Source organism: Neovison vison, chromosome 7 (assembly GCF_020171115.1).
Source record: "Neovison vison isolate M4711 chromosome 7, ASM_NN_V1, whole genome shotgun sequence".
Lineage (NCBI taxonomy): Eukaryota > Metazoa > Chordata > Mammalia > Carnivora > Mustelidae > Neogale > Neogale vison.
In genome coordinates this window covers 53,045,273-53,065,014 of record NC_058097.1, presented here as the reverse complement: position 1 = coordinate 53,065,014, position 19,742 = coordinate 53,045,273, and the positions used below count along the sequence as shown (strand labels likewise).

Below are 19,742 nucleotides of genomic sequence, written 5' to 3'. Positions count from 1 at the left end.
AGGGACAGGTTGATCCAGGGGACAAAGGGACAGAGTGGGGACAGAGAAGGGGAGGCGGAGGATCTTGGAGGGATGGAGTAAGGGGGTGGGAAAGGAGAGAGAGATGGACAAATGGAGGGGCAGAGTGAGGCACAGCGGGGATAAAGGGACAGAGGAGAGAAGGACAGGGGAACAGAGAGAGGGAGGCACTGGAGGGGCTGGGGGAGAGACAGACTGTTGGAGACACAGAAGTAGAAAGTCATTCATTCGCTCAATCATTCGCTCATTCCCAGGCAGACAGACCAAGGCTGCAATCGGGCAGAGGAATTAGCTGTGCGGTGGAGATCCGAGCCTCCTACCTGTTGCTGCTTCCGGGCTGGGATGGCGGGCAGGTGGCGGTGGCTGGGAGAAAGCGTCTGGGTCCCCCCCATCCCCAGTCCCGCCCCACCCCCTCCCCCGGGGCTTAGCCCCTGAGGGCCCGCCTCCTCCTGCTGCCACTGCCGCTGTCCTCAGCGCCCTGGCCGCCTCAGGTCTGTCTCTATGGGTCCCCTCTGTCTGTCTCCTTCTTTTTCTTTCTGTTTCTGTGTCTCTGTTGCTCCTGTTCTGGGTGTCTCTTGCTCTCCCCCTTTCTCTCTCCCAATCTCCCCTCTCGTCTCTGCCTCTGCCTCGGTCTCTGTCCCTCTGGAACACACACTCACACGGGCACACACACATTCTCTCTCAGGAAAAGACAATCTCTCCCAGTGTGTCCCACACCCTGTCCTTATTCCACATCGCAGAAACATCTCCTGTGAGTTCCGCACAGCCTGTCACTCCATCACATGTGCTTTCCCACCCTGTCACGCCTGCCACCTGTGTCACCCCACCCCAGCCCCTCACACAGAGACGCACACTACCTGTCTCACAACCAACCCACACGCTCCACATACAGGGCCCTACGGTGCCACAGCCACGGAGCCCCTCAAACTGCCGCAAAGCATCCATGCCACCTCGCACAAGCACAGATATCCTATCTTAGACTGTCCTGTATGCGAACAGAATTTCACCCAGTGTCACGCGCAGTCTCTCGAGACGTCCATCACACACATTTGCAGGCAGCTGAAACTTGGGTCTCACACCTGACAGCAACTTCCGCCACACTTTTTGCCAGGTTCTCACACGGTGACGTGGAATTACTCACATGATATCTTTGGGAGCACTGTCACACAACCACAACATTCTGAGGTGTTACATGGTGAGACACAGTCACACGTCCAGTGACCCCCACACACACATACAGTCATGCTTTCTCTTGCACAATCTGCTGGTGTCACACACAGTCTCACACAGTCCCTCACAGAGTGTCCCCTCCCCACACTGTCACGCACACAAGCTCCTGCTAAGCCTTGCGCAGTTCACACCGAACACAGCCGTCCCCACCCTCACCCTGCAGTCTCGTGTGGCGCACACATTTACAGGCACAAGATCTCGCTCATCTTCTCATCTCCAAGGGCCCCACACAGTGACACACGCCCTCATACGCTGTCACAACACTGTGACAGTCTTTCACTATCCCACACGATCTGTGCCACACAGAGTCATACAGTTTCTCACAGTCCGTCAGTGTGGCTGACATATACTGTCATACTCACATGGTCCCTCTGTCACCCCCACTCCCCTGGGGTCTGTCACACCGCCTTCTCACACCACCTCTGAGTGTGTCCCACTCATCCGGTCTCACTCTCTGTCACACATCATCTGCCGTGTGACACACACAGCACTCGCGTCCTCCCCATGTTGCACACTGTGCCACACAATCTCTCGCTCTCACGTAATCTCTTAATGTCTCAACCAGTCCCCCGAATAGTGTCTCAGGCACACCCAACCTCAAGGGGTCCCATGCAGTCACCCGCGCGTCATCTTTCCCATCTCACAGACACCATCGCACACAACCTCTCAGTGTAACACATGGTTTCACAGTCATACCCTTTGGCTGGTAGTCGCAAAACCTCCCAAGGTCACACAGCCACACACCAGCCTCTGGCGTCATGCACGATCTCACGGTAGTACACACTCACACAGTCTCTTGGCGTCACACACCATTCCCCGGTGTCACCCAGGGGCACCCACGGTGTCTCTCCAGCTTCAGGCACATGCCTGCGGGCATCCACACTCAGCCCTCGGGTCTCTCGCGACTGCTCCCTGATAGCCACACGGGGGAGCCCGTGGCCCGCCAACGCCGAAGCCGTAGGCGGAGGTGGAAGTTGGGAGAGCAAACTGCAGACCCCGGAGGAAGACCAGGACACAGAAGGGTGGCGGGGGCTGGAGGCCAGAGGGAGAGAACTGAAGATGGCCTGGGACAGAGAAGTTCAAAGAGAGGGGGTTGGGAGTTGCCGAGAGAGGCAGTGTGGCAGAAAGAGAAGCAGAGACAGAAATTTGGAGAGATGGAGACCTAGGGAGTAGGTGCACCAGAGACTGGCAGAGGAGGTCAGAGACAGAGACATGCAGGGTATAGGAGAGACACACAGAGAGACATAGAGAGAGTCGGGGGCGCCTGCGTGGCTCAGTTATTAAGCAGCTGCCTTCCACTGGGATCATGATCCCAGAGTCCTTGGGATCGAGTCCCACCTCGGGCTCCCTGTTCAGCGGGGAGCCTGCTTCTCCCTCTCCCTCTGCGTGCCGCTCTGCCGACTTGTGCTCTCTCTGTCAAATAAGTAAAGTCTTTAAAAAAGAAAAGTAATATAGAGAGTCAGAGACAGGGACCGAGAAACGCAGACACCTAGAAACACAGAAGCGAACAGACGAACGAACTCGCACACCCCGCGGCCCACAGGGGCGGGTGGCGGAGGCGGGGCCTGCAGGGCGCGCCCCAGGGGCGTGGCCCCGGCGCTCTGTTGGGCGTGGTTGGGGCAGGGTTCCGAAGAGGCGCGTCCCGGGGCTGACCATTAAGGGCGTGGGCTGGCGGAGGCGTGTCCCGAGCGGCGGGTGTTGGGGGAAAGGGGGGGTCTCCACGCAGTCAGCCCATCCAAATTCGGTTTTTACCGACTGCATGGGGAAGCGAGACCGGCTGGAAGGGGACGCCGGCCCAGGTGCCTGGCAGCGATTTGATATGAGGGTATCAGACCCTGACTCCCCCGCCCCCAACCCCGAAGTAGCAACGGGCCTAGGTGGGGGAGGGGAACCGGGCTCACATCTGGAAAGCATCAGGCGCGCCGGACGTGCCAGGGCCCCGGGCCCGGCTGCAGAAGGGGGAAGGGAGCTAGGGCGCCCTCGTCCTCCCCCTTAACGGGGTCTGCCGGCGCCGGGGAGGGGCCTGGGCTTGCGCCTAGCCTCTGCGCCTCCCGCAGCTGGTTTCCATCAGCAGTTTTGGCCCGGGCCGCTCCCAAGGAGGAAACCCAGTTTAGAGTGGGGGAAGACAGGGTGACGACCCAGTCTCCTATCCCTGTCTCTGACGGCAGCCAGACGCTGGGGGGGCGGGGGAGACGGACTGACCGACGCTGCTCGAACCGTTCATAACCTCCATTTCTCGCCGGAGCTGCAAACCTCAGCCTTCTTTCCATCCGCATAACTTTAGTTTCCAGGTGTGCAATGCTATCTTGTGCCGCAAAGGAATGGCCCCAGCCTCGTGACAGCCTAGGAGTCCATTGTATTGTTGTGCCCATTTTTTGGAGGAAGAAACCGAGACCCCGGATTTGGCTTCAGTTCTAGCTTTTTTTTTTTTAAAAAGATTTTATTTATTTATTTGACAGATAGAGATCACAAGTAGGTAGAGAGGCAGGCAGAGAGAGAGAGAGAGGAGGAAGCAGGCTTCCCGCTGAGCAGAGAGCTGGATGCGGGGCTCCATCCCAGGACCCTGAGACCATGACCCGAGCTGATGGCAGAGGCCTTAACCCACTGAGCCACCCAGGTGCCCCCAGTTCTAGCTTTAATTATTCAAGAAGTGTGCAATGAATGCCAACAGTAACTCTAAGGTCGAATAACCCATCACCTATTGTCTATTTCCAGCTGGATGTCTGGTGGGTATGGCACCAAGCTCCAGATTCCACCTGCCAAACCTTCTTCCTACTGCAGTTCCAACCATCTGATAGTAACTCTTAACTTCCCTCCCTCTCTCACACCACTGATCTCGTGACAAATGCCGTTAATGCTGGCTTCCGTCTGTCCCCAATGCACAGTCACTTCTCACCTCCTCTGCTCTCCACACTCTGGTCCAGCCACCATTCCTCACTGGCTTCTCTCATCCTGGTCCCCACAGACCAGCCAGAGGGATCCTGTGGAGAGAAGTCCCCAGATAATAGCAAATGTTCGCGAGGAGGTGGCAAAATTGGAAGCGTCACACACTGGTGGTGGGAAGTAAAATGCTGCGGCCACTGTAGCAGTTGTTCTGCATTCATTCAGCAGAAGAACAGTCTGACAGTTCTTCAAAAGGTTAAGGTCCCCATATGACCCAGCAATTCCACTCCTAGGAACCGACCTTTAAAAAACCCCGAAAACATACATCCACACAAAGATTTGTACATGAACGTTCATGGCACCATGATTCATAATAGCCCCCAAGTGGAAATGACCCAAATATCAACGGATGAGTGGAAAAACGAAATGTGGTCTGTCCAGACTGTGGGATAGCATTTGGCAGTAAAAAGAAACAAAGTACTGACACGTGCTGCCACGGGCTGAACTTTGAGAACATCATGCTAAATCAAAGAAGTTGGTCCCAAAAGGCCATGTATTGCCTAATTCCATTGATATGAAATGTCCAGAATAGGCCAATATAAAGGGACAGAGAGAGAATCCGATGAGTGGTTTCCAGAGGCGGGGGGATAGTGGACGATGACAGCTAAGGGTGCAAAATTTCTTATTGGGATGGAAATATTCACAACTGTGTGAAAATATGAAACACCGCTGAACAGCTACACTTATATGGGTGAATTTTATGGGAGGTGAATTATATCTCAGTAGAGCTGTTAATCCTTTCACTTCCCTCCCTCCCTCCCCCCTCCCACCGGGAAAAACCCAAGTCCCTCTTGTGCTAAGAATTCTCCCATGTGAAAAAAAAAAAAAAAAAAGAATTCTCCCATGTGGCCCACCTCCCTCAGAGTGAAAATCAAAATTGTCACCAAGGCCTATGACACCCCATGCAATGTGGTGGGCCCTACCATTTTCTGCCCACCACCCTGGCTCCTCTCACCACTGCTGTCCGTCCCCCCAAGACATTCACAAGCCTCCCTCCCCCACCTCGTTCAGATCTCTGTTCAAATGCCATCTTCTCAATTAGACCATCCCCGATCACTCTGCTCCCTCATTCCACCCAAGTCCCTCATATCTCAACTCAGTTTTTTCCCCATAGTCCCTATCACCTTTAACGAATTATACAATTTATTTACTTATTAAGTCAATAGCCTTGCCCCTTCCCCAGCTCCCAACCTGGTAAGCAGTTCCTTTTGCACCCTTTTAGAAATAATCCATATAGCAAACAGGCTATATAGGCCAGTGCTTAAGAACATAGACTCTTAGGCAGCCTGAACTTAAATCTGGCTTTGCTACTTATTAACTTACTTGAGGCAAGTTATTTAACATCTCTGTGCCTCAGTTTCTCCACCTGTAAAATGGGCATAATAGTATCTATATATCTAATAAACTCTCAAGGTTCTGAGGATTAAGTGAGTCACAGAGAAGAGTCTGGCAGGCAGTAAATGCTTAATTTATTGTTAACTGTTATTTTGTTTTGTTTTGTTTTTAAAAATAGGCTCCAGGGGCGCCTGGGTGGCTCAGTGGGTTAGGCCGCTGCCTTCGGCTCAGGTCATGATCTCGGGGTCCTGGGATCGAGGCCCGCATCGGGCTCTCTGCTCAGCGGGGAGCCTGCTTCCCCCACCTCTCTCTGCCTCTCTGCCTGTTGTGATCTCGCTGTCAAATAAATAAAATCCTTAAAAAAAAAATAGGCTCCATGCCCGATGTAGGACTTGAAATCACCACCCCGAGATTGAGTCATGTGTTTACCAACTGAGCCAGACAGGTATCCCGCTGTTACTGTTTTATTATTTTTAATGAGCAGCACTAAAATCTTAAAAAAGAAGGATGGTCACCCATATGTACTTCAACCATTTTGGCCACCAAGTAGCCTGTGTAGCCTTCGACAAGTCCCATCCCCTGAGTGTAGCTGCCTCTTTGATGGAATGGAGATGGGGCAAATATTCCCAAAGGCCTGACAAGCAATGGCTTTTCCTGGCAGACTTTCAAAACTGACTTTTATTTGTTGGTATTCCAAAAGAAATACGTGCTTATCCATACACACACACTGCCCGCCCACTTTCTAGAATGGAAATTACACAGGAAGGACCTTTTCTTTTTTTTTTTTTTTTTTTGGTTTTGTTCCTTGCTTCTTGTTCCTCACCACCTCCGTGGGCACAGGACATGCAGGTGAGCAGGGTAGGTCTGGTCTCTGCTCTTTCAGGGCTCAAAGCTACAGAGAGATGGACCCACCCCTGTAAACACAAAGGTCAAGGCAGAGTAAGTACCGTTCTTCAGACTGCGGAGTTGGGTGGAGGTTGGATCCCAACCTTAGCTCCCTCTTTCTTGCTATGCGGTAGTTAGTAAAGGCCCCTCTCCAAACTTCTCCTTATGCATCCATGAAATCTGTGTGATTACTGAACTTGTCCAATAGAAATATGGGCAAAGGGTGTGAACAGGCAACTCATAGAATTAAAAGTGGTCTAACAGAGATACAAATGTGTTGCCTCATGGCAACAGGGAGGGAGATGTGGTAGTTAAAAGAGAACACAGTTTTCCCCCATAAGACTGGCAAAAATGTCTGGTGAACTGATGGGAAAATGGGCATCTCAGAAATTGCCATTGGAAGTCAGCTGAGTGCACGCTTAGTGGAAGGAAGTGTGGCAGTGTCAATTAAAAGTTTTTAAATGAATATATTATAATGACCAAGCAATTCTATTTCTTAGAGTGGAGCCTCTGGAAATACACACATATAGGCACAGAGGTAGGTACAAGGACATTACTGCTGCGAAGTTCCCAACAGCAAAAGAACTGGGAGAGCGGATAATCCCACAGTGGATGCTAAAGCAGCCATTGATAATACAGTGATGGGGGACCTGGCATCATTGGTAGAGCACTCGACTCTTGATCTCAGGGCTGTGAGTTCAGGCACCACACTAGGGGTAGAGATTACTTAAAAATGAAATCTTTAGGGAAAGCTGGGTGTCTCAGTCAGCTAAGTGTGTGTCTTCACCTCCAGTCATGATCCCAGGGTTCTGGGATCGAGCCCCACGTCTGGCTCCCTACTCGGCGGGAAGCCTGCTTCTCCCTCTCCTCTTAGCTCTTGCTCTCTCTTGTTATCTCTGTCTCTCTAATAAATAAATAAAATATTTTTTAAAAATAATAACACAGTAACAGAAAATATGTCATCTAAATTTAGACGAATGGACAAATTCCTAGAAGAATACAACTTAGTAAAACTGACACAGGAAGAAATAGAAAAGCTAAATAGTCCTGTAACCATCAAAGAAATCCAATTTTTTTAAAAGATTTTATTTATTTATTTGACAAACAGAGATCACAAGTAGGCAGACAGGCAAGTGGAGAGAGGAGGAAGCAGGCTCCCTGCCGAGCAGAGAGCCCAATGTGGGGCTCAATCCCAGGACCCTGAGATCATGACCTGAGCCGAAGGCAGAGGCTTTAGCGCACTGAGCCTCCCAGGCGCCGCAACAAATTTTTTTTTTTTTTTTTTTTTTTTTTTAGAGAGAGAGAGATGGAACAGGAGCAGGGAGTGGAGAGAAGGGAAGAGGGGGAGGGCGAATCTTAAGCAGACTCCATGCCCAGTGTGGAGCCCAACAAGGGGCTCAATCTCACAACACTGAGATTATGACCTGAACTGAAATCAAGAGTCGGACACTTAATCAACTAAGCCACCAAGACATGCCTACAAAAATCCAACTCTTAACTGAAATCCTTCCCATAAAGAAATCTCTGGACACATGGGGTGCCTGGGTGGCTCAGTGGGTTAAAGCCTCTGCCTTCGGCTCAGGTCATGATCCCAGGGTCCTGGGATAGAGCCCCACATCAGGATCTCTGCTCCGTGGGGAGCCTGCTTCCTCCTCTCTCTCTCTGCCTGCCTCTCTGCCTGCTTGTGACCTCTGATTGTCAAATAAATAAATAAAATCTTTAAAAAAAAAAAATCTCCGGACACAGATGACTCAACACCACCAAAATAACAGTGATACACAAGGCAAATATATAGCTCAATTTATATATGTGTGTATATATATATGTGTGTGTGTGTGTGTGTGTATATAAATATGTATATGTATATAATAGTTATGCATTTGTATAGTTACTTAGATTCACATATTTGCAAATGCATAAAGGAAAACATGCAAGAATATGCAACAAACTAATTATGATAACTTCTGAGAGAAGGAATTTGGAGTTGTCCCTTTACCCGTATTTCTTTGAAACCATGTTTATGCCCAAACCCAACTCAATCAAAGGTCAGATTCTTTTTAGCCCATGACAGGAAAATTAGGTTGAGACCCACCCTGAGATCTGCCATCTGGTTCTGGACACTACTATATTCAAAGCAAACAGTATTTGCTCACTAAATGTTAGTCCAAAGGAAACCATTTCTCTCATTTTACCACAGAAGAGTCTACCACATATGTAACACTGTGCATTTATTTACAAAGAGGTTAGAGAAACACACAGAGTCTGGCCCCCCTGTGCACTGGGGAGTCACCATCGTCATAATAAATACAGTAATTTTTAAAAAAGAAAAAAAATACTGGATTGGAACAGTTGAGGGTCTTCCAGGCTCCCCACACTCCCTCTCAGCAGGGGAGAAAGGGGGCATGAGATAGAAGTCATCTTCCTTTCCTCTTCTACCTCTTAATCCTCCATAATTGTCCAGGGATAGAGGTGAAAAGTCTTTCTTTCCAGGTGTTACCACCTCCTACTTGACCCTCAAAACCCCAAAGTCAGTGCTCCTTCCTTTCCCAGGGCACTCTGCAGGCACCACCTGAGTCAGACACAGAGTCTCTGACCATGGTGCCAAGGGGATGTCCTAAGAATCCAGGGACATGGACAGGGGGCACTTTGTGAATGGGAAGTGGGGGGAGGACACTGTATCTGGGCATGGAAAGGAGGAATAAGAGGGTTCAGTGACGGAAGCGAACAGGAACAAACGGACTAAGTGTCTAAACTAAAATGGGGAAATTCAAACTGAATTACCCCTTCTGCATACCATAGTACACCCATAGTACAGATGAGGAAAGTGAGGCCCAAACAAAGGGAACTTTCTTGCCCAAAGGCTGCAGAGCCAGCAGCTGAACTGGGTCAAACAGGGCTCCTCCCCCATTCCTCCCCATGGTGGAGGGGGAGCCTTTTCAACCAAGACTTGCAGTGAATGGGGGCAGTGAGGAAGGGTCTTTGGAAGCAGAGAAAATGGTGGTCTTTGGAAGGGAGGTATGGAAGGGTCAGTGATTGGGAGTGTGGTGGTGCAGAGGCCATGAAGGGGGAGCCCAAGCAAACTCCCAAACTCACACTGTAGTCATGACCTTGAGAGAACCCGAACGGAAACGCAGTATCTTTTTTTTGAGTGCGTGGGAAGCCTTGATCTTCACAAAGACTTTGGCGGGGCCCGCAGGCGCCCCTCCACCTGCACCACCCCCTGCCCCAGAGGCCGCGGTGGCTGCCACCAGCTGCTGCGGCCACACCAGACCACCGCTGCCGTCTGAGTCGCTGGATGCGGAGCTGAAGGCCGGCGACTCCCCCTCGCTGGCGCTCGATTCACTCTCCCCATAGCCGCCGCCCACACCACCTGCGGGTCCCCGGCGTCCAAGCGGCCCCAGGCGCCCGGCCGAGCACTCCGAGTCGCTGCCCGCGCAGCCATAGAGAAGACGGCGCTGAGGAGCGGACGGGGATGGGCCCGGCACAGGGCCGCGGGCCGCGGGGGCTCGGGGACGGCCGCGGCGCCCGTCCGCAGCGTCGATCTCGGCCGTGGAGCGCCAACGGCGGCAGGACCCCGCGGCCTGGGCCGCAAGCGTGGGCGCGGGGCCGCGGCGGGGCCGCGGCGGCCGAGGCTCTTCCCGTTCGGCCGTGGGGTACTTGGGGGGCCCGGGAGGAACCGCGGCCGCGCGGCCCAACAGGCTGGTCTCGGACTGGGAGCGCGCGGCCTTGCGAGCCCTGGGTGAGCCCCGGCGGCCCGAGGCCTCCGTCATGCGTCCGCGGCGGCCGGCGGCCCGGGGACGCTCCCGGGGTGGGGACTGCTCCACGCTGCGGCCACGGGTTAGTGGGGGCGCTTTGCGGCGGGCCGCCCGGCCAGGGAGGCCACGGGTGGCGGCCTGCGCGCCCGGGATGTACTGTGCCTTCACTAGGCGCCCCTCGGCCGGGCTGTCGGGGGGCGAGGGAGCGGCGGGCGGCGCGGGGGGCTCGGGCGCCGTCTCCGACTCCCACTGCGAGGCCCAGGCGCGGCCTAGGGCGGCCGGGCTGGCGGGACGACCCCCCGCGCGCTCCACCGGCGGCTCGGGCGCGGGCCGCGCGCCTCCGGGGGGCGGGGACACGTCCGGCGGCCTCTGGCGCACGCTGTTCTGGCGCCGCGGGCCCCCGTCTGCGCCCCCGGGACTGGTCCGGGGCTGGCCCGCCCCCCGGCGGCGGCGCCTGCGCAGGAGCGCCGAGATGTAGCCGTCCAGGGGCCGCCCCGCCCCCGAGGCGTCCGACGAGTCTGCGGGAGCCCGGCTGCAGGGCCGCGGGCTGCGCAGCGCCACGGCGTGCAGTGGACTGGGCGTCAGGAAGGGCCCGGCGCGCGCCCGCCGCTCCGCGGAGGAGCAAGCCTCGGGGCCCGCAGAGCCCGCTGCCGTCGGGTAGGGCGCCGAGTATGATCGCGGCACGGCTGCCCGAGCGCTCACCGCCTCCGGAGCACTGGGACTGGCGTCTCCTAGGGAGGGAGGCAAGAATAAAAAAAGGAAGAGAGTGGAGGGACCCTCGAAGTCCTTGCTCAAGGAGCCTAGGAGGGGCAAGTTGCCTACCCCGCCCTCCTTCACTGTCATCCAAAACCCTGCTCTCACCCTTCCAGGCATATCAGGTTCATAACCAATTCGTCACAAAACCATGAAGGGTCTGTCCCGCCTCTGCCTCTCTGACCTTCATATCTAATCCCTGTCTTCTATAATTCTAGGTCTTGGGCTCTGCTGCCCTCTTGGAAGCACACGCCAGTCACGTTCCAGCCTCAGGGCCTTTGCACTTGCCGTTCCCTGGAACATGCTTCCCTGAGGATATCTGCTTCGCTTACTTCAGGGCGCCACTCAAATGTCAGAGTCTCAGTGATATCCTCCCAAGCCATGTGTCCTAAAATTGCAACTTCCTCAACTCAAAAGGGTATGCCCTCCCCAGCTCCCTTCCCTTTCTTCTCTTCCTATATGTCTGTATCTTATTTATCTTGTATATTATCTGTTTCTCCCACTGCAAAGTCAGCTTTATGAAAACAGGGATTTTTTTTTTCTTTCCCTCTGGGTATTCCTCACCACTGAAACAAACCTAAGCTGGCACCTAGTAGGGGCTCCGAAACTAACTTGTATAAGTGAAAAACAGGAGTTGCTGTTTACGTGGCTACCAAGTGCCAAGTCCAATGGTAGTGAGGGCTCAGGCTCACTGAGTATGAAGAACTTCCCTATGAGGCAGGTGCTGCTAATAATCCTATTTTAACAAAAGGAGAAACAGAGGCCCAGAAAGAAGCAACATGCTCAAAATCACATGAGAAGGAAGGGTCACAGCCAGAGTTTGAATCCAGGTCAGTCTGACTCAGAAGCTTGTGCTCAAAAGCATTCTCTTCCTGCCCATTCCCTGCCTCTCAGGGCCCCAACCCCACCCACCTTACCTAGGGACTTGGGCCTCTCACTGGCGTAGATGCCTCGGGGTTCAGAGGGACCCAGGCGTCCATAGGAGCCAGATCCAGAGAAGCCACTGTCCCCACAGAAGGTAGAGGGGGGTGAGTCTGGGCCTCCCGTGGAGCTGGGGTCTTCATAGAAGCCTGGATTCCAGGGAGTGGAGGAGAGACAATCAGGGGCCTGGACGGGGAAACCAGGGGTGGGAAAGGAAGAGACCAAGAGGCAGAGACAGGGAAACCTGAGAGGTAGGGGGCAGTAGGAAAGATGGGGATATCCCAGGCAGACCCTTCTCCCTCTACGCATGCTCACCTGAGCTGCGCCCGCTTTCCTGTTCCAGGCCCCCAGACTCCAGGCTCAGGTCTCCCAGCTGCTGGCCCAGGTCCCAGATGAGCCCAGGCAAGGCCTCCTGAGGGCATGGGGAGAGCAGGATAGTCAGAATATCCCCAATCCTCTGCCGCGTGCCCCCCTCCCCATATATCCCCCTGATAGGCAGAGCTTCACTTTGACAGTGAGGCTCTGATTTCAAAAGTCTAAAAGCAGTACCGAAGTCCCAGGATCTCCCTCAAGATCTCTGTCCCTTCATCCCATTATAAGTCCCAGCGATGGGGCACCTGGGTGGCTCAGTGGGTTAAAGCCTCTGCTTTCAGGTCGGTTCATGATCTCAGGGTCCTGGGATGGAGAATCCTGCATGGGGCTCTCTGCTCAGCAGGGAGCCTGCTTCTCCCTGTCCCCTCTCTCTGCCTGACTCTCTGCCTACTAGTGATCTCTGTTTGTCAAATAAATAAATAAAATCTTAAAAAAAAAAAAAAGAAGTCCCAGTGATTATCTAACTCAAGTCCTTCATGCTGCAGCTACATTAACCTTTCTTAGGTGGGATAAGCTTCAGAAGTTCCCATCCCTCGCCCCCTCCCTGTCAGGTGTTTCCTCCATAACCCCTCAACCCCTATCAGAACAATCCTCTTCGAGTCTCAGTTTACATGGTGTCACTGTAAGGGGAGTTTGCCCCCAAAAGACCCAGGACCCAGCAGATCCCCTAGCCATTGGTCCACCTCCTCCCAGTCCTTGACTTTCTCTTCTCAGATGCTCCCATCATCTCCCTCTGCCCCTTATCATCAGCACAAAGTCCTTTTGTAAGTCTTCCTTAAGTCCTTCTTGCTGCAGACTGATTCTTTCCCTCATATGGATAAAACAGGCTGACCACAACTCGTAGAAGTCTTCGGTCCTTCCCCCAGGAAGAGCACTCTAGGAAGTCCTTCTGTGAGTCTAGCCCGTAGCAGTACTAGAGTAACAAGCTCCAGCCTGTTCCCTGGCCCCAGGGAACATCTTTCTCCCACCCGTGCTTCATTCCCACCCGGAAGCCTCCCATGTCTGCCCCTGAACCTCATCCCCATGAGAAAGTCCAGTTGAGTCTATCCTGGATCCTTCTTGCTGCAGAAAATGAGCATTTCTTATCAGCTGAGGATAAAGGAAGGTGAAAACCCTTTTAGAGGAGCGACAGTGACCAGGGACGGGTCTAGGGACTAAGGCAACACAGATGGGGCTTCCAAGACGCTAGGACCTAACCCCATTTTGGAAAAACAGGGCCAGATCCAGGAAGAGACGCACGTGGGTCTGGGGCGAAGCCAGAGGTGGCCGACACCACAGGCTGACAGTTGACCCTCAGACAAAAGCAACTTGTCTGGACGGCGGGAGGGAGGGAAGGAGGGGGGAGGAGCCGGGAGGCCAGTCACCCAGCCCTGCCTATTTAGGGCAGAAAGACTGGCCGGATCCCCCATCCCCCTCACAGACTCCCCCCTCCCTGCTTCCTACTCCTGTGGCTGCTCTCCTGGGCCCCATGTCCTCCCCCTTCCCCCCACCCCAAGAACAGAAGCCCCCATCTGGGTTTGTTTATGGGAGGAAAGTCAACAAATCATTCCATGTTGGGCTCCTGCCCTGGGTGTGCAGAGATGCTCAGGGTGGCGTCATCTTGGAGCAGAACCCAGGAAAGCAGCCGGATTGTACACAATCGGGGTGGCTAAAACAATGTCAGAGACCCCGGCCAGGTACCCCATGTCATGTCCCCCACTAATCACCACCCCCTCACTCTGCTCCAGCCACGCTCCCTGGATGACTATGCGGTGTTCCTACCTCAGTAAGGATGTGCTCCCCTTGCATTTCTTCCTGGCTCCCTCTCTGGCTTCATTCAGGTCTTTCCTTACACGATCCCTCCCCTGACCGGTCTTTCCAAAATAGCTTCCCCGTCATTTTGCACCCATTGACCTGTTTCCCCCCTTCACCCCCCCCACCCGCTTCCCTGCACCGTAGCAGTAATGACCTCTTGGCTCAAAAGGATGCATCAGGTTGTCATCAGGTCTGTCTCACTAAAAGTCATCCCTGGAAGGCAGAGATTTTCATCTGCTTTGTTCATGTCAGGATTCCCCCACCCACCCCTAGGGAACAGCACAGCTCCTGGAACAAAGCAGGTGCTCAGGAAATGTTTGATGAAAATGAATGTACACAGCAGAATACTATATAGCTGTCAAAATGGTAGGACACAATTTCTACACAGAATCATCACTAAGAGGGGGCACCTGGATGGCTCAGCAGGTAAAGCGTCTGCCTTTGGTTCAGGTCATGATCCTGGAGTCCCAGGATCGAGCCCCACATCGGGCTCCCTGCTCAGTGTGGAGTCTGCTTCTCCTTCTACCCCTTACCCTGCTTTCTCTTACTTGCCCTCTCTCTCTCTCTCTTTCTCTCAAATGAATAAATAAAATCTTAAAAAAAAAAAAAGAATCATCACTAAGACACAGCATTGACAAGAAAAAGAAAAGTGTCGCATATGAGTGGGAGTCAGATTTACCTGCAGGGCCTGGGTCCCACTTCCAGAGCTTCTGATTCCAGCCTGGAGCCCAAGAATCGGCATAACTTACAAGTTCCGGGGTGACATTGCTTAGCCCAGCAGCCACACTTTGAGACCCGCTGGTGTTATCTCTGGGACCTCCCCCAAGAGACTGGCAATGGCAAGAAGCAAAGCAAAACCCTACGTTTCTTGGCAGGTAAGCTCTTCCTACAAGCAGATCCATTGGTCTAGAGGGACTCATGCCAACGTGACATTGGTGATGATCTCCGAGGAGACCCTGTGTGACCTTGAGCAGGTTACTCCCCTCTCTGGGCCCTGGTCTCCTCGTCTGTAACATGGCCTCATTCAGCTCCCTCTCTTACGGCGTGTTGTGAGGATTATATGACTTAAAACAGCGGTTCCTTTTAAGCTCAATAATTGCTAGCTTTTATTCTTACACGAAAGCTATGAATTTCCAACCAGCAAAATATAAAGTCATGTTTTACTTGTGTAATTAAAAATAAACATAAAAGGATAGACTGGGAGGGGAGCTAAGTTCTATGGGTTTAATTTCAGTTCCTGCTCTGTAGGGAAGAGCAGGGGTAAGGGGGACAAACCGGAGAGGCCTTCTCTTCCCCCATGCCTGGGCCCTCCAACACCACCCCAAGTCTGCACACTCCCACTGTTGGTAAGTTTGACCCCCTCCCTTCCGGGTACAAAGTGATGACTCTTCAAAAGGAACTTGGTCTGAATCCTGCTCCCCATGTACCCACAATACCCCTCATCCCCAACCCCTTTTCTTTGCAAGCCCTTCTGCCAGCAGGCCTGTGGTCGTGCAGTTGGATAGGTTTAACGGGCTCCTTAGGTGAGGACCCCTGGAGACCCCATGGCCTAAACTTTTCCAGACCTGTGTTCCCCACTGCTCACATGCCCCTAGTCTGTGTCCCATTCTCTTTAGCGCGATTTGGAAGTCCTTCTTCAAGTCTAACTTAAGTCCTTCTTGCTGGAAGGGGATGCTTTTTCTTGGTGGAAGAGAATGGAACTCCCACACCCATCCAGGATTCTGACCTCTCTTCTCTGAGATACCCCCGGTCTTTACCTGCGTCCTGGCTACTCCTATTAGCAACGAATGGAGTCTGGCTTCAATCTTTCTGGCTTCAAAGGGAGTGTATTCCTTGGCAGGGGGTGCGGGGCGGGAGGGGTTAGCATCACAAGACAGAGGCTCGGGATCAGAGGAGGTACCCACACCCTCTTCTGAAGGACCCAGGAACCCCCAACCGCAGAGACGTTTATATTTAGCGCTTTTCTGTTCCTCCCTCCGCGCCGCTGCCTTCCTCCCGCTGCCTGCCACCGCCTCCTCCCTGACGCTGGGACGGAGCTTTGCCTGGAGAGTGTGGGGGAAAGAGGCCTCTCCACTACCACCTCCTGGGGGGCGGGGTAGACTGAGGGGCAGAGAAGGGGGGAGACTCAGCGGCAGGAATAGGGAAGCTGAAGGGCAGCGAGGGGAGACTGAGGCAGACTGAGGGACCGGAAGGAAGGACACAGCTCGCCCATCCCCATGCTCTCTCCCTCTCCTTGTACGTACGGTGGGAGGTGCCTACCCAAGCCCAGCCAGCTTGGGGTGGGGTGTGGGGGGGAGCTGGTGAAGGCCCCCACAAGGCGTCTCTAACTTTGGGAGGGGGTGGGGCCTCCCACAGCTGTTTCTGCTTCCAGAGAAGAATGTGCAGGGTCTCACTCCCGGTCGGGGGAGGGGCTGTGCGTGCAGCCCCGGAGTCTGGCGTCAGTCGCCCTCCCCATTCTCCATCTGGGGAGGGGGCAGTGGAGGTCAGCAGCAGGGAGAGCCCCCTCCCCCGCTGCCCGGGCTCAGGTTTCCCCAAACGGGAAGCTCTGACCACACACAGGCTTGGGGATGGGATCTGCAGAGGGAGCCAGGGTCTGGGGCCTGGCAGGCTGGGGGGAGGGGAAGAGAGAGATAGGGACAGGGACGTGGGGCGGGAAGAGAGAGAGGTGCAGAAAGGCAAGAGAACGCCAGGGAGACGGAGACAGAGAGACACAGAGAGACGGAGGATTAAGAAAGATAGAAACAGATGCTGAAAGTCAGAGATGTGGCAGGAGGGAGACAGAGTGAGAGAAATCCAGGAAGAGGTCGGGAAAATCAAAGAATGACAGAGAAGGAGAGAGGGGTGGTGCTCTTGAAGTCATTCTGGAGACCTCTGCCTCTTTTTCTACCATTAGAACACTCAGGGAGTCCAGAAGCCAGACCCCCATGCTGCCTCGACCTGCCTCTTCTGGGGCTCACCAAGGCTGGGACCAGCTAGGAAAGGAGGGAAAGTGTCACCGCAGAGTAAAGATCATCGCGGACTGCAAGCTTCCTCCCAGCGGTGATCCCTCCCTCAGGAAGCCCAAGGATCCCCTCCCCCCACCCCGCCCCCTCCAGAGATCTCCAAGCACACCGGGACTTAGGGAAGATGGAGCCCTGGTGGCGGGGCCAGAGGGGGGCATGTTTGGATCCCAGCTGTGTGACCTTGGGTGAGTCGCTTGCCATCTCTGAGCCTCAGCTTCTTGCTCTGTAAAATGGGGACTATCACCCCTTTCTCCCCCAAGCTTCAAGAAGACAGCGCATGCCAAATACTCGGCCCAGGCTTGACACATACTTAGCGCCCAGAAGAATTTTCTTTGGGGAAGGGGCCTGTGCATTTCACGAGGCTCCAGCGGAAGCGATGCTGTCCCCCTTCCCCAGTTTGGGGGTGGGCAGGCCAGATCCCGCCCGGCGCCCATACTCCAGGGTCTCCAGTCCCACCCCCTGTCTTTTCCCCCTCCCCCACCGGAACGGGTGTCTGAGCATCCAACCGAGACGGACAGACAGACACAGACGGGGGCGGAGGGATGGACGGACAGGCGGCCCCTCACCAGCTGCTCCTCCAGGGCCGCTGCGGCCCGGCGCGCTGCCGCCGCATCTTCGTCCTCATCGGCGTCCTCCTCGTCCTCGGCCTCGGCGCCCCCCATTCCGGGCTGGGCCAGCCGCAGCGCTTGCTGCACGCGGTACTCCTGCCTCTCCCGGAGCCAGTGCAACTCGCAGAGCCCGGCCAGGCTGCCCTCCAGCCAGCCCCGCAGCCGGCCCCGCTCGGGGCTCACCGGGAACGAGAAGGCCCGGATCATGGCTGCGGCCCCCCACCCCAGCCCGGCCGGGCCCCACGGCCACCCCTCTCCGGGTCCCACCTCCCCGCCCCAACAGCCCGCCTGCCCGCCCGCCCGCTGGCCCGGCTGTCACCGTCTCATCTGCATAGGCGCCCGCCCATTGGGCCGCCCACCCGCGCCTTATCTGCATGGCCACGCCCCCGGCGACAGAGCAACGGTCGCCTATTGGCTGGTACCCTCCCTTACGAAGATGCCCGGCGATGCACCCGCGCCCCCCGACGCGACGCATGCTCGCAGCTTCCTACTCGCTTTGCTTCTGGGCGGCCTCGCCACGCCCCACCGCTTGCTGCCTTCGGGCTCTAGTCACGCCCCCCTCTCGCGTCACAATGAAACAAGTCCGCCCTTGCTCCAACGACATTGGCCCGTGCCTCCCCGATCCCGCAGCTGGTTCCGCCCCCTTGCGGGCGAGCTCTGGCTATCATTGGACTGTCCCGCGAAAGGAGAAGGGGTGATCTATAAATAGAGAATGGGTCCACGTGACAGTTTGGCAACCTTCCCTCTCCCCCCACCCCTAGCGACCCTGAGCTGCTGAGGGTGTGCGGGGGGCGGAAAGGGTTCTCGAGTCGAGCCCTGATTTTGCCTCCTCTTCCACGAAGGCTTCCCAGACACTCAGCTGTAAAACTAGAAGGCAGCCAAGAGCGATAGCCTTCCATAAAATAATGCTTCTAAGCAGGACGGGCTTCACGGGCGTGTGACCAGCTTAGGAGGGCCCCGCGCTTGGTTTAATATTGGCTGACTCCTAAGAGTCAGATAGGTTATATCCCAAATTCTGGAATTTAAGACCAGCCTGGGTGGAAGATTCTATGATCCGACCAGAACAGAATCTGAGCATCTTTTGTCTCCCAGATTGTGTGGGGGGCATTGCGTTCACCATTCTACGATTCCAGGAGCCTTTGTTCAACGTTCTAAGAGGCTTTGTTCTCAGCATTCTAAGATGATCTGTTCTCAACATTCTGTGGTCCTAAGAGTCTGAGCCTGACTTTGGTTTCCAAGGTTCCTTTCTGGCTCCCCAGGCTCCGCGAGCCGGGCTGGCGCCCCCTCAGGCGGCCAACCTGTGTCACTACGCCGAGTGTGTGTCCCTACAACCTTAGAGATCTAGCTCCAATAGTCATACCCATTTCTCAGACAGACCTTGACTCACTAATAGCCAGGTCCCAGATGATCACGTGAGAACTTTCCTCTTTTATGATCCCCTCTTTTATGGCACCAGGAGATATCTGGTCGTAAGCTGGAGAGGCAGTGATTATCATCGACTCTGGAACCAGACTGCTGGGGGGTGGGGGTGGGGCTGTTTTTGAAGGGATCCTCAGCCCCTGCAACTTTCTAGCTGTGTGACCTTGGGAAACTTGCTTAATCTCTGTACCTCAGTGTCCCTATCTGTATAATGGGGGTCATAATACTGTCTAACTTATCCCGTCATTCTGAGGACTGAGTAAGATATTTGCTCAGTGCTTTCCATGTATAAAGAACCACAGGAGGGTCTGTTAAATAAGTCCAAAATAATCCCGAGGAGAAAAATGAGCCTGGACTTTAAGTAGAGACAAACTATATTCACTTCTCCTTTTGTTTAAGACAGACTAGATTGTCCTTAAACAGTCTTAATTTTCCGACAGTGGGGAGATGGTTGGGATTTCTGATAGGTGGATCTGGGGAGCTTGCACTCCAACAAGATTTTCTTAGTAGTTCATGTCTGGGGTGATGTCAGGGTTGGGTTTTTGTTTTTTGTTTTTTGTTTTTTGTTTTTTTTTTCCATCTCTGCTGTTGGTGCAGAGCTGCCTGAACCGTCTCTTGTGTAAAATGTTGGATCTAGAACGGATTTAGGTTTTGGTCACTGGGCATTCGCAGATAGGTATTCCTAGGAAGATAAATAAAAAGAGAAT

The 19,742-nt window shown here is 54.3% G+C and overlaps 1 protein-coding gene across 1 annotated transcript; it reads right to left on the bottom strand.

Moving 5' to 3' along the window:
• Positions 1 to 8,622: 8,622 nt before the first annotated feature.
• Positions 8,623 to 17,825, bottom strand: DACT3 (dishevelled binding antagonist of beta catenin 3). Its single transcript, XM_044257060.1, has 4 exons — positions 17,575 to 17,825; positions 12,156 to 12,252; positions 11,837 to 11,989; positions 8,623 to 10,897 (listed from the first exon to the last, which is right to left on the bottom strand). The coding sequence occupies exons 1-4, from the start codon at positions 17,821 to 17,823 to the stop codon at positions 9,501 to 9,503; spliced, it is 1,896 nt and encodes a 631-aa protein (XP_044112995.1). The 5' UTR covers positions 17,824 to 17,825; the 3' UTR covers positions 8,623 to 9,500.
• Between the last annotated feature and the right edge of the window lie 1,917 nt (positions 17,826 to 19,742).